A 13,740-nucleotide genomic window follows, 5' to 3' on the forward strand; every position below is an offset into this window, starting at 1 on the left:
TCATCTTTGATTAAACATGGTAAAGCTACATGTGACTTCAGTTTGACTGTACGTGTTCAAACCTATTTTTTATCCTAATGCACTTCTAGAAAAGGTTCGAGAAAGCACAGCCAGAATAGCCAGAAAGGTCAGAGGAATCAAAGGAACAATGCGGTGACTCTGCTGGGAATTTCTGAAGCAAGGGTCTGCGTGTGGCAGGGCATTTTTGTGCTGAAGAACACCTGAAAAGGGCTAAGAGGAAACTGCCATGCTGGGGTTTCATTCTAAAGCCAGGAGAATAATCAGGATCCTGCTGTCAAATAAGAAATACTACATTTTTTAGTTTAACCCAAAGTAAAACTATAGCCCGTACTGGGACAATGCATTATTGTTTGTGCTGGAAAACACAAAAGGTGCCAGAAGCGATGATAAAAACCCCATCGAAAAGCTCTTTGTGAGGAAAACAAAGAAACAAAAAAGACATTTGAGAACCCAAGATGTTTCTCTCCCTCGACTCGCTCGGTAAAATCCAGTACCGCAACAGGAGGACCTGGCTTAGATGCACTTCTGCTGTACGTGTATATTCTAAAGCTCTAAAACACGCCAGAAGGAAGAAGAGGGGCTATTTCTTAACTGTTTCACACAGTATTTTGGCGTGTTTTTTTTCCCTTCCCGTGGCATGCTCCACGTCCACCGCTCAGCCGCTTCTCTGCGCGAAACCGTAGGCGCGATGTGTTAGTTACAAACGCCCGCGTTTCTGACACGCTTTTCAAACCCAAATGTTATTAGTGCGCTTTCCAGAAATGCGCTTGCAGAGGATGAAAGAAGCCTTGCGACACCTCCCTTTGTAGTAAATGCTCCTTTACAAGTCATTGATTTTGCAGCAATTCAGAGGCCTGTGAATCGGCCTGAATACCCTCGGCTTTGGTGGCATCGTAGACGCGCGTAATTGGCTCGGTGCTCTGCTCCTTGTACGACAGCAGAACATATGCTGTGAGCCTTTAAGGATAACGCTGCCGAATTGTATGATAAGTCTCGGTATTTCTTGCTTTCAACTCTTCTGGTCCTGCCATGAAATAATCCCTGAAGCAGTGATTCTGGAAGGCAAATTACTCTGTGATGAAACAGTCACAAACAAATTACTGTTTAGATAAGGCAAATCCCCTGATCCTGCAGCTATGACAAGAAGCGACAGCAAACGGAACAACGCTTCCGAAGAAAGATGCTGAACGGATGGGAGAGTCGTCTTCTGGCAGAGAAATCACGGCAACCCCCTTCCAGCTCTGCCTCTTCCTAGCTACTTCTCTAATCCTAGGAAGAAAGCTGTTTTGATTCCTTTATAGTCTAATTATTGTGTAGTTTAAATATAGCCAGGATCTTTCATTCTTTTATATGCATACGTATACACACGTGAGAAACGAGAAAAGTAGCAGACGTTTATCTGGCTGGCGACGTAGGTGCGGCGGCACATGCTAGAAACAGGTACCATCAGCACAGGCCACCGCGGCGAAGCTTCGTAGCTCATTAAGCCTTCCCATGTAAAATATACGTCCACAAAACTCTGGACAGGGAGCACACTCAAAATAAGATGGGAATAAAAAGAAATTAAAATAGAAAGTGTGGGCTGAACTCCTGAAAGCCACGCTGCACGTCAGGACTCATTTGCTTTTATACCTGTATTGAACACTCAGATGGGTTTTTCTCAGTATAACATCAAAACACTTCGCGCTGGTGTTTCCCCCAGCTAGTCCCAAAACCTGGAGCTGAAGGAGGGAGCAGCGAGCCAGGAAAGACTGCGCTTGGGGGGACCTCAGCGCGCCGCAAGAGACCCAGCGGGGTGGAAATCGCGGAGGCTTTGGGAGGCCGCGCTGTAGATCGACCGACCCACGTTGCCTTTGAAGGAGACTCTTAAAAGACCATTTTTAAGACTTCTTGGATCACTGCAGGTTTCTCCTCATCTGGGCACGCTGGAAGAGGACGCTCAGCAGGACGCGGGTGTACCCGGCTTTGGTGCTCCGCTTCGCTCTTCTCTCCGGAACCAGCCTTCCTCGCGCCCCCTCGCCCAGGCCTAAGCGCAGAGCACGCTGCGGCCGACCAACCTACCGCGACGTAGTCTCAGCATCATCACACGGCTTTTCTACCCCTAAACAGCACCGTAATTAACACTGCCGCGTTCCTGCGGCGGCTGCAACGCGACCAAAGGACGCGCTGGAGACTGGCGAATAAAGATATCTGATTAAAGAGATTTCACTGCAGGCAGAGGCGCATGAATAATTCACAGTACAGAAGTAAAGGTGCAGCAGCGAAATCATCTGGGGTATATTACAGAAGTTGTCTGTATATGATTATAAACATCTTACTAAAAACAGAATTAGAAGAAGAGAAGAGAAGAGTAAAAATTAGTTTTCTAAAGCTATTTAGAGACCAAGCTTCCATTAATCTCACGGGAAGTTTAAATAGGTTTAAATTTTTGACTCAAAACGTTTTAGAGAGAATTAAATTTACACCAGGTGCACACATCCAAATGCTGAATTTTTTTGAGATTAGCCTAAAACAATGCGTTTGACTGATTCCCCCATCGCTTTAGAGAAATGCGGACTCTCCCGGCACAGCCTGCTCCCGCATCTGCTTGCACCGTTTATTTCAGCTTTTGATTATTGTTTATTTTCTGCTTTGACCATATTTTCTGCCGTTATCTGCCAAACACCTTGTCTCTTCCTGAGAACATGTCTCCCTGAGCAGTATTTCAGCATCTTTCTTCTCTGACCATCTCTTCCCACCTTATTCCCCCGGAGATGTGCAACGGGCACGGCAGAGCAACGCGGACGGATTCTGCTTCTAGTGTACCGCACAGAGCACGTGCTGTACTCCCAAGGCACACGTAAAGAAAAGCTTACTGCATTATTTTACTTTTCTAGTACATGGCCAACATTGTCCGAGAGATGCTATTTGCCCCTACGCTGAAAATACAGTTTCTTTGTTATAGATGAAAAAGCAAACGGCTTTCCAGAACCCAGGACCACTGCGAAATCTACTACTTATGTCCTCAAAATAAAGAAAATATTATTAATTTTGTCTTCAGTAAGAAAGCAGGATTTTTGTGTGTTATCACGAGCAAAACACAATCGTGACCACTGCGACAGGCCCAGCTTGGTGGTTTGCCGCCACCGACGTCCGGTGCATCAGCTCAGCTGTGCAACGACTTCTCCTGCGAAGGACCAACGTTTCGGCCCCGGCTCCCCAGCTCCGCAGCCGACCGCGCGACAGAGGCGACTCGGGTGCCCCGGCCGAGCGCTCCGTGTCTCGCGGCAACTCTGCAAGCGCCCGTTTGCTTTTCTGCAGCGCTCTGCGCCTGACGCATGGAAACACCTCTATTACTGTTATCTGTTCTTAATTATGATTCTTACTTTGATTGTTTTTCCAATGGAGATAACGACACCTTGTAGCAACCTACAGAAAACAGTGTGATCTCCTGAAAAACATTACAGAAAAATCCATACCACAGCAAAACTGCCATTTTTCTGTTAAATGAAGTTGGCAGCAAATCAAACAAGACAAACAGGGAGAGACCTATGTGTTTTGTATTTTCAAGAAAAAGCTAGGAACAAAAGTATAACGGTCACCTTATTTAAATTACTTGTATAGATGTGAAAATATAATGATCGCTCTTCCAAAACTACGGCACCTCAGTAAGCCTAGCAGTCATTTGCTTTAGGAAAAGTATTGACCAAACGTCACGCTGGCCTTTTACTAGTCATCAAAATAGTCATCAAAAGGCTTTATACAGCTGAATCATCATTCAGCATGATGGATAAAATCAGGAGGATCTGTATTTCCACCTCTACCAATAAAAAGATTATGGCATATATTTTGTATGAAATATATTACAAGTCATGATTTCAGTTTTCAATCAGCATGGCTCTTGCACAAGTCTTCATCTTCCTGTCAATGAGTTTTTTAAATAGTAGCAGTATTTCCTCCATCAGACCTGCTTTCAACAAGAAAGCAAGGTAACGCTGTTCTTGGTGATCCCAAGGAGGAACGTGCAGGTCTTTAAGCAGAGTAACTACAGCGGATGGTGAAGGACGGTAGGTGTTTACCAAGACCAAACCAAACCAAACTGGAAGAGAAACTTTAAATTGAAGTAAGTCAAAAGAAATGCATACGAACTTTCCTTCAATTTTAAGGTGTCTGTGTTACAAAATCTTCAGCAATTTCCAGAGAGAAATGGAAAACTCAGTAAAATGAATTCAATTAGAAGATTTTATTCAAGATAGGTATAACTATCAATTAAACCTGCCTCAAAAGGAGCCTACAGCTCCATGTACCGACTGGTCTCACCCAGCTAACCACAAAAGATTTTATGAAACTTTTGATTTAGCTGTGTGTAGTGCTTGATGTATGCACAGAGTAAACACTTAGCTGAGCAAGTAATAGTTTTTATACAAAAAAATCTGTATGTGATCGAATACAGTAGTAGCACATCCATTTCTAATGTGTAACCCTCCAACACCTCCACGACTGCGCTAATATTCCCTATCTCCTATAAAGGATCAGATAAACTACGCCAGTACTGAAACGTATTAATTCTGGATAAACCCCAGAATTTTTTATTAAATATGCCTTTCAATGTGTGTTCCCACCCACGCGATAACAAACACAGCTAGACAGGGCTGGCTGTTACCTCTCACTGTACTGCTGCATGCATTCAAGTGAGCGGGAGGAAGCAATTTGTTTAGTCCAATAGTAGTATTTCACCTCTACTAACAGAGTTCCTGTCTTCACAACAACAGTATTGTAGGAAGAATTTCATATAATCAGGAAAGACGTTCGCAATTTTCCGTCAAAAAACTTTCTCTTTCTAATTGTGGTTTGCAACACGTAAATGTGAACCTAAATGGAGCCATAAGACTTTTTCCAGCCTTTGGGGATAGCATTTCCCCTCCTTTCACTACAACACACACACATTTAGATGATAGTGAATAAAACAGGACCGCACAAAGCATCCTCTGAGACTGAAGCCAACGAGGCTTCATGGAGCAACTAGCCAAGAGATAACCACATTATCACTGAAATGCTGTGAATACCACCGGCGTGGGAAATGAAAAGCCGAGGGCCATTTCAGAAACTTGCCTTTTGTATCGTCAAATGCAAAGCGACTGCCAATTGCCAGACAGAGCAACAGGATCTGAAACCTCCTGAACACGCTCCTAACTGGCTAACGCAAAATCCATAAAATCTGAGCTGGTTTTTAAGGGTCCCCCATTACTATGTGGTATGGAAAACAACGATTTGGTTGGAAGTAGACAAATACGTAACATATGCTTCAGTAATATAATCAGTACATTGAAACATAAACCCACCTGCTAATGTCTGATCCATCAGATTGGTTGCCATGAAAGTCACAGCTGGTGCGGAGACAGCAGTTACCCTGGCGACTTGCGCTGGCATCAGAGGATTCACGTGAGCATCCATCCTGGAGGCAGAACCTGCAGCCAAAGCACAAGGAGATCAGCCGCGTCCCCCGCTAAACCAAACTGCCTTTCAGAAACGCACGCTTTTTCCAGCCTGATTTCACAGTAACTTCTCTTTCTTCCTCCTCCTAAACAGACTGGGGCGAATTAAAACATTTCTCTCTAAATATCTATGCACATGTTGAAAGCAATAGGCTTTGTGTTTGTTTTATTTGAAGTACTGGCCTTGTCTGTCCAAGACATCCACAGAGGCATTGAATCTCAGCAAATAATCATAGCTGCAAATTTAAATTAATTAGTATGTAGTCTCCCAGAACAAAAATTCACAAGGATGTATGACTAGATTGAGAACACACATACAATAAGACCAATTTTCTCATTAAACACTAAATAAGGCACCTCCAATTACTACCATAAATTACTCAACACAAACTATTTGTGTCCCATTTCACCCACAGAAAATATTTTGCAAATAATTTAAAACAAGAGCTCTATCCAAGCAAATCACAGTCTGCTCACAGACAAGTCACAAAAGAGAAAACTGCTCAATTGATCAAATACATTATTTATGATGAATTAGTCATCCAGGTCCGTTGCCAAAACTACGCTAATGAAACTAGGCTACTTAATCCTCGAGAATTTGTGGCTCTTGCCAAATTTGAGGTCAAAAGTTGAGCATTAGTTTCCCATTATCTATGAGTTTAGACACTAAACCTTCTTTCAGAAGCGAAAGGACTTTTCACATCATCTCATTTCGGACGTAAATCTAGGTGTCCCATTAGCAGTCTACACACGCTATTTATAAGCCACCTTTTCAAGACTGAATTGGCTGTAGGAACCTGTCCTTACTTTAAGACAGACTCTTTTTTCCCAAGCACGATTCAACATCTGAAGAATTACTACACTTTTGTTTCACTAAATACTCTTCTGCTATCACACAGCTGTCATCCAAACTTCTCTACATTATGAGTAACATGGATCATTTCTGGAGCCTCTGCTCTTTATTATAACAACTCACTTCTATTCGATAAACTTATTCACTGATCTTCGCTTCTCAGTTTCCAAGCGTTGAAGCAGATTAATAAAAATAACTCTCACAGCTACAGAGAATACTGATCTTTTTTTTTGGAATGCAACTATATCGTTTTATCCTAAGGAAAGGTTACTTTGATGCAGTTTTTATTCCTCAAAGCTATAGTCTTGGGTATCACCTGAGGAGGGCATTTCCTCGCTGGTTTGAGATGTAAATCAGCAAATACGGAGTTAAGGCGGACACTTCTGAGCTGGGACCAGAGCTACCCACCGCCTTCTGCACGCACAGCGGCGAGACGCGGCCTCGTCACGGGCTCTTGAAGAGGCACGCCGCACTCAAAAGGGGCTATTTCAGTAACAGCAACAACGATGATGCCAATAACGCTAATACTGTGCATATTTTGCTGCTAGGCAGATATATATTCGGTTGAATATATTTTGAATTACTTATGAGTAAATACTCAATTTGAAATTCCAGTGATTTCCCCTCCCTTGCACTCCCTTGTCTCCCGCCCCAACGGCCAGGAGACAGCAGCGGAGGCTGTAAGCTCTCTCAGAAAAGATATATCTGAATAACTGGTAATTGTTAATGAACGAGAAAGTAGAAACCTGGGCTACAGAAAACCCAGGTTATATCAGCGAGAGACCCCCAGAAATGAAAGCATAATAAATCTTGTTAAAGTAATAAGGTTTTATAGAATTAGAAAGTCATATTCCTATAAAGGGATAAAATGACTAAGGAACCAGCTGGGGAAAGTAAAGCTTTGCCAAAACTAATACGTATCTTCAAAAAAGTAGGAGCTTTGAAGCTTTAAGAGTTGGGATCGGGATTCTAAGTTCACTGAAGGTCAAATAACGCGTTTTCATGATATCAGCTGCCATTAGCCAGGGTATCTTAAAGACATTAGTAGGTGAAGGATGACTTACTAATTTTAAATTCATTTTCTTTCATGCTTCAAAAACCATGACCTCAGAAAACCATGATCCCAGTCCAGCAAGTAAAAAGCAACGACTGTACAAATGGGCTGAACAGAATAGTTTGAATAACAATTCTTAAAAATCCTATGGATTCAACAGGCATGTTGTCCCGGGAGCAGATGACTTTCTTTGATGCAGTCTGCAAAGCTACTTGTACCTTAGTAAACAGGATTGGAAATATATCATCGAGTTGTTTTAACAAGAGGCTCAAACCTTGCCAGGGATAATTCCTATATTCGGCCTTCCAAGGCCAGGCTGGGCAGGGCAGGACCACCGACCTGCCGCTCTTCGGGCAGCCGCAGCACGGCCTCCAGCCGGGCTCGGGCATTTCTGCGTGACTGCGTTGGGTGCCGACCGGTGAGCCCAGCCTGCACGACAACGACTCCCTGGCATCTGCTTTTTTTTTTAATACTTTGCAATTTTTCAACATGAAAAAGGTGGAAAGGATTATTATTGTCAATAAGCTGGGGGGATCCATTCATTAACCTGCTACTTGCTATTCACTTCCTCTCCTAAGAGGATCTAATAAATCCTCACTATTCAGAATACCATAAAAATACAGTATTATTTCTCTTCGAGGTTTGACAGCATTATTCAGATCAATCCCTGAACTTCTGGCTTCGCTGATGCAGGAACAGACCTTTAGAGAACGGAAATGCCACCTTAAGACGAGTATTGCACAAGCAAACAATACTTGCTATAGGCACATGTCCATTTTCATACCTTGATGTATCGCCAAGGCCTACGTGTGCACACAGCAAGAAGCTACGGGCCTCAAAGCTGTTGCATGATAATACATCAGATCTTTAGATTTTTGTTTTGCTGCCCTCCTCCAAGACACTGGAAAATCAAATGAACGGAAGGAGCGCATTTAATATATTCAGGGGGCTTCTTCCCAAACTTTGCTCTTCATCTGCTTGTGTCGTCTAGTACCCACGGTCTGCAGGTCCGAACGCGAAGCTCACAGAACACGGCCCTCCCGAGGAACGACCGCTGAGAAGCGCGGTGCTGCGACAGCCCAGCTGCTGCCGGGGCAGACGGCAGCAAACGAGAAGACGGCAGAAACTGTTTTCAGCTTCCAGGCACAGCAGAGATTTGTACAAGACAGACAAATGAAAAGACTAAACATCTCGAGACGTACGTGAAACTGCAGACATGATGTACGGACCTTCCTATGCAATCACTCTCACGTTGTGTGTGAGTATATATATATATGCACATATATACATACGTGGCTATATACAAAGGGCACAGTTCTCCCTGCACCAATGTGAATGGGTTCCTTCTGCGTCTAGAACAGGACTCACAAACACGTGGACCATGGGGAATCACCAGGAGCTGGGAAAGTAGCAGATACCACAGGTACGGATGCACAGCCTTGCCAGGGAAGAGATCAACAACTCTGAAACAACAAATGGTATTTTAAATACTAAATACAATTAGGTATTTCCATTGGCTATTATGTGATCTGCAGGTGATAGCTGTTCCTTTCTCATAGAAACCCAAACAGGAACATGCCCGGAGGGACCACTAGAAAGAGAAGCAAGCGCTTTCACGACCGGAGGTCCCCAAAGTACACGCAGCAGAACGGGAGACAGCAAAACAGGTAACGAAGCAAGGTCCTAGCACGTTAGCATCAACGGAGCAGAGGGCAAAGGAAGGAGGAGGAGAACAAGGACCTCTGGGATCCCCTAAGCATCACGACGAAGCAACGCCTTGCCTTTTTCTGAACACCTTCCTCCCCAGGCCAGAAGAGCAGCCTGCTGACAATTATCCTCGCAAAGTCACCACGGGCTACCTGAGGGAGACACGGAGAAGCTTAGCTGCAAGCAGCTGCAGGAAAAAACACCAGAAAGGTGTTTTTCCAAAAGGAAACATTTGATTATTTCTCCTTATTGTGAGCAATTGAATCAGAAAAGAGAAATTCCTGCAAGACATTGTCAGCAGCTTGAGTTAGGATTTACCTTGCAATGTACTATGATGAATTTAATGCACATTTACTTTGAAGGAAGGATTGTAAATAGGGCATTTACAGACAAGGACTCCTGACTGTGCTGTTTGTTGTGCTATCTACAGTATAATACCGTAACTGGAGGCACTTTTAACTTGGCCACCTCTAACAAGACAGTGACCCATTTTCTAGCTTGAGCTGATGTTCGGACCTCGGGCAGCAGCGGTTCTTTTTTCCTCTGCTTCTGTCAAATCCTCTGGCAAAACTATTAACTTTGATGGGCTCTCTGGAGCTAAAGAAGCTCTGAGGAACCATCGATTTTCACGCAGCTTCTGACGTTTGAGTCTAAGGTGCCTCTAACTATATGGAGCAATCTGCATGCAACGGAGTATTCAAAACACCTCCCCCACACATTTTTATGAAGACAGCCCGTGGTATACACGTATGAGTAGAGTAAAACTCTGTTTCCCATATATGTGGAGACCATTTCTTTAACTAGGATTTATATATGTATCCTAGACGTACATTACTACACAATTACTTCCTTTGATAATATTTTAGAGACCAAGGGGAATTTGGTGTTCTTTGGCTTTTCATATTCATCTTAATGAGAACAAAAAGGACACCTTCTTTCTATCGCTTTCAGAGCTATCAGAGATAGGTTAAAATGGTCTTCGGTCTTCTGGTCTCTGCTGATTTTGGCAAGGTATGTGCATACCGAATGTTTTGCTATCTGTGACAGAGAAGACTTGGAAAAGGAATGCAGCTACTTATCCAGAATGGCCATCTTTAAAGATAACAACAAATGCAGAAATACTGGAGATAAGTGTGACTGGGCATCTCAGGCTTGTCCTTTTCCACCTTTAAATTTGTAAGAGAAGGGGAAGAGGTTCATACCTACAGATGTGAACTTGCCACTGTGGTTTTGCCTGCCCGTTGATTCAGCCCAGATATGCCTCTGGCTGCTGAAGAACTTGCCTGCTGGGGTGGGTTTGTCTCAGAGAGTCCTCTACCTTCTGGATAAACTCTAACAAACAGTAACTCGACCCAAAACCTGATTCCCCATCATAGCTTGGTTCCCTGACTCACACTAGAGCCAAGAGGAGAAAACTGCAGTTTACTGAAAACCGATTTAGAATGCAGATGAGAAAATCATACAAGTGAAACAAATACCGCAAATCCCACGGTTCGTATTTTATTTCCTGCTTACAGGAGATTGCGCTATCGTTATTCTGACCATGGAGTCTGCAACGTACAAATGGACTAGATGTTCAGACATACGAAGATTCACAGACAACTTCTCAGGTGTTCAGGGACACCAATTAAATGCAAGCACACATTCAGGTAGACAGATGAATTTCAGTACACAGCCTTAACTCTGTGCACCTAAAAGGGGAATCACTTCATAACACGTGCTTAATTATCTCCTAATACTTAGAGACATGCCGTTTGAGATTACCTCTGCTCATTTTGTTAACATAATGTATGTTGTATGTTGAAACATGACTTTCCATTGTAAAATTTGCAATTGCTTTTTTAGCTGGATTTACTTCCACATTCAGGAACAAAAGAAAACTCATAGTGCAGTTTTCAATGCGATGGAAGCAGTTAGCTCACAGCTTCCACCTTATTTCAGTCAAGCACATATATATTTTATTTATTTCATATGCAGACCAGGTTCAACTGCTTCATTTAATTATATCTTCTGCTCACCAAATAAGCTTGAATGATTTAAGGCAATCATAACCTTTAAAGAATAAATATTTGTGCTTTTCAGTACTTCGTGTTCATAAAAAAGCAATCTTTGCAATAGATTGATCTGGAATACAAATGCCAAATAAACTCTAAGGATTTGGTTTAATGTCATAATCCAACGTAAGCTCTCTACATGAACTGAAAATAACCTGGCCTGGGATAATACCTAGACAAGAACCATAAAGAACCTACGTACACCCACACATGCTGTGTGCACTTTACAACTAAATTCAGGCAGATTTTACTGCAAAGCGATACTGGGAAGGGGGAGGATAAAACTGTTCTTGTCTATGAAGTTTCTGATTATTGTTAAAGCCCAGGAAGACTGACCAGCCAGTCACGCACTCTGAGAGCATCGCTCCATCTTCAAGGTTATTTCAGGGCAGGTACATTCTACTGCCACCTAAAAATACAAGCAACCTGCATCTCAGTGCAACAACAACAAAGACACTGCAAGGACAAACGAGGACAATATCAGATGAGTTGATGGTTCAGAAAGCTGAAGATCCTGTGCAAGTGATATACTGCCCCGATTTGCATGCTTGATGAATACACATCGATTTGCATCTCCTGATTGCTGGAATTTAGAGCTGACAAGGCTGCGGAGATGCGGACGTTGTTACAGCGCAGGTTTGCTCTGAAAGCCCTATGGAAGCATCTGTGTTACTCTGCCTTTTCCCTTCATCTCTGCCTCTTATTTTGAACCAGCCCCAGGGCCACGTGTTATCTCTTCTCTGCTCCAAATCAGAAGACGATAGGCCAAGTGGGGAGGAGAGAAGCTCTCAACTCACATAAACCAGTAATCTCCTCGAGGAAGGGGACACAGAGAAAGAGGAGGAAAAGACACCGAACGAGCTGTGGAAGAAGGACAGAAGAGCCTGCAGAAAAGGGGCCTCTGGAGCTTCTCACTGGAGGATGCCACATATAACAGCAGGGATGGAGCTAACAGAACAAAATATTAGCCTATGGAAAGTAAAGAGGAAAAGTAGTTCAGCCCGAAACAATAAACTGCTTTCGTCCCCTAATTTCTGTGTAAAGCTGCCAGAGACATCGATGGGATGGATACCTGCTGTGGAAAGAGAGCTGATTAATCTTTCCATCTCTGCTCAGCAATTATGCAGGAAATCTGGCCCTTCTCCCGCGAGGGCAGCCCTGACGTGGGCCGTACCTTCAGCTCGGCGTATGCCCAAGCATTTTGCAGAATGATGGTTCAAAACGTCCCATGCAAGAGCAGGGCAGAAAGGCAAAGCGTGGTGGCCTTGCTGCTTGAATTGAGAAGGAAAATGGGGGACAGTGCGGTTATCTGGGATTTCTAACTGCCACCCTTAACATTGCTGCTTAAACATGTGAAGACCAGAGTGGGAACTTCTCATCACATAATCGACCAACAGGACCTTACCTTTAGCAGACACCACTGTCCCCAGGGGTATACCAGGCGTCCAAAGTTAATTAGATACCAACAGGCAAATAAAAAAAGCAATCTTTAATTAAATGAATCCCATTCTTTTAACTTCACAGGTTTCACTTCTTTAAACTTCCTAAATCTAATCATAAATCATAAATCTAGTGCTCCCTAAGTCATCCAGTGCAACCAGAACTCTCATTTTACCTGTTACTCACAAACTTCTACTCCAAAGGTCAATATAGGGTTATAAACAAGAAAAGCAGAGGCTGGAGTAAACCAGAACACCATCGTTTGGTAAAAGATACCGCTTTCCATCTTTTATTTCTCAAGATTTTTCCGGAACACATGACTACCTTTTCCACCTTTGGTATTTCTAACTAACAGTATTACAAGGCTCTTTATTTTTCACCCTGTATCATAAAGACGGATCACTTTTGCTAGCTCCCTCGTCTGCTTGCTTGTGGCCAAAACAGACCTTAGGAGAGGGAGCAGATAAATTACTAAGGTTCATGCTCTAGTTTAAAGGACAGATTTTCTGGGCGAACCTATTTTTTATAATGCTTAATCTATGCCTTAACAGACCTATCGTTTATCATCACTCTGTTATACACAGCATGGACGTTAACAAATCCATGCTAAGAGAAGTCGTATTGCCAGCAGCAGAAGAGCAAGGCTCGAGAACCAGCACGTCTCAGCACTAGCTGAGGCACCAGAGCTTTGCTGCTGGTGCTTTTAGTCCTAATTCATATATTCTGCAATTAAGCCATGGAACTCGAACAGTAACTTAAGCATATTTTTGTTTACATTAGGAGTTTGGCAGGGGTTTAAGTCTTATTTTCCTCACTGTGATTTAAGAAGCCCATTACAGCAATGTCCCAAAAAAGGACAGGGGCCACATACTTTATGTTAATGTATTCATACTGAAAATATGTGTAGCACGCGCCTAATCTCGAACTCAGTGAAGTCAACCAAAGTCTTTCGGTTGAGCTTCATGGGCATTGAGTCACACTCTTAAAACCACAGCTTTTCTTTTTAAAATTCATTTTGTCTCTTGCTAAGCTACGATTTATTCCATGGGACAAAAGATCTTAATGCATTATTGAACAACACAGTTTGTCATTTATATTTATTTTAGCTGAATATGTCAGAACTTGTTTTTATTAATT

The 13,740-nt window shown here is 42.9% G+C and overlaps 1 protein-coding gene across 4 annotated transcripts in view; it reads right to left on the reverse strand.

Annotated features, from left to right (window-relative positions):
• The window catches only part of TCERG1L (transcription elongation regulator 1 like), a 109,057-nt gene that overhangs the window by 35,111 nt on the left and 60,206 nt on the right, over nt 1-13,740 (reverse strand). For all 4 annotated transcript variants that reach the window (XM_064514411.1, XM_064514410.1, XM_064514409.1 and 1 more), the window contains exon 5: nt 5,343-5,468. In XM_064514411.1, the coding sequence (XP_064370481.1) occupies nt 5,343-5,468 (126 nt within the window). The remainder of the gene's footprint in view (nt 1-5,342; nt 5,469-13,740) is intronic.

This window comes from Dromaius novaehollandiae, chromosome 6 (assembly GCF_036370855.1).
Source record: "Dromaius novaehollandiae isolate bDroNov1 chromosome 6, bDroNov1.hap1, whole genome shotgun sequence".
NCBI lineage: Eukaryota > Metazoa > Chordata > Aves > Casuariiformes > Dromaiidae > Dromaius > Dromaius novaehollandiae.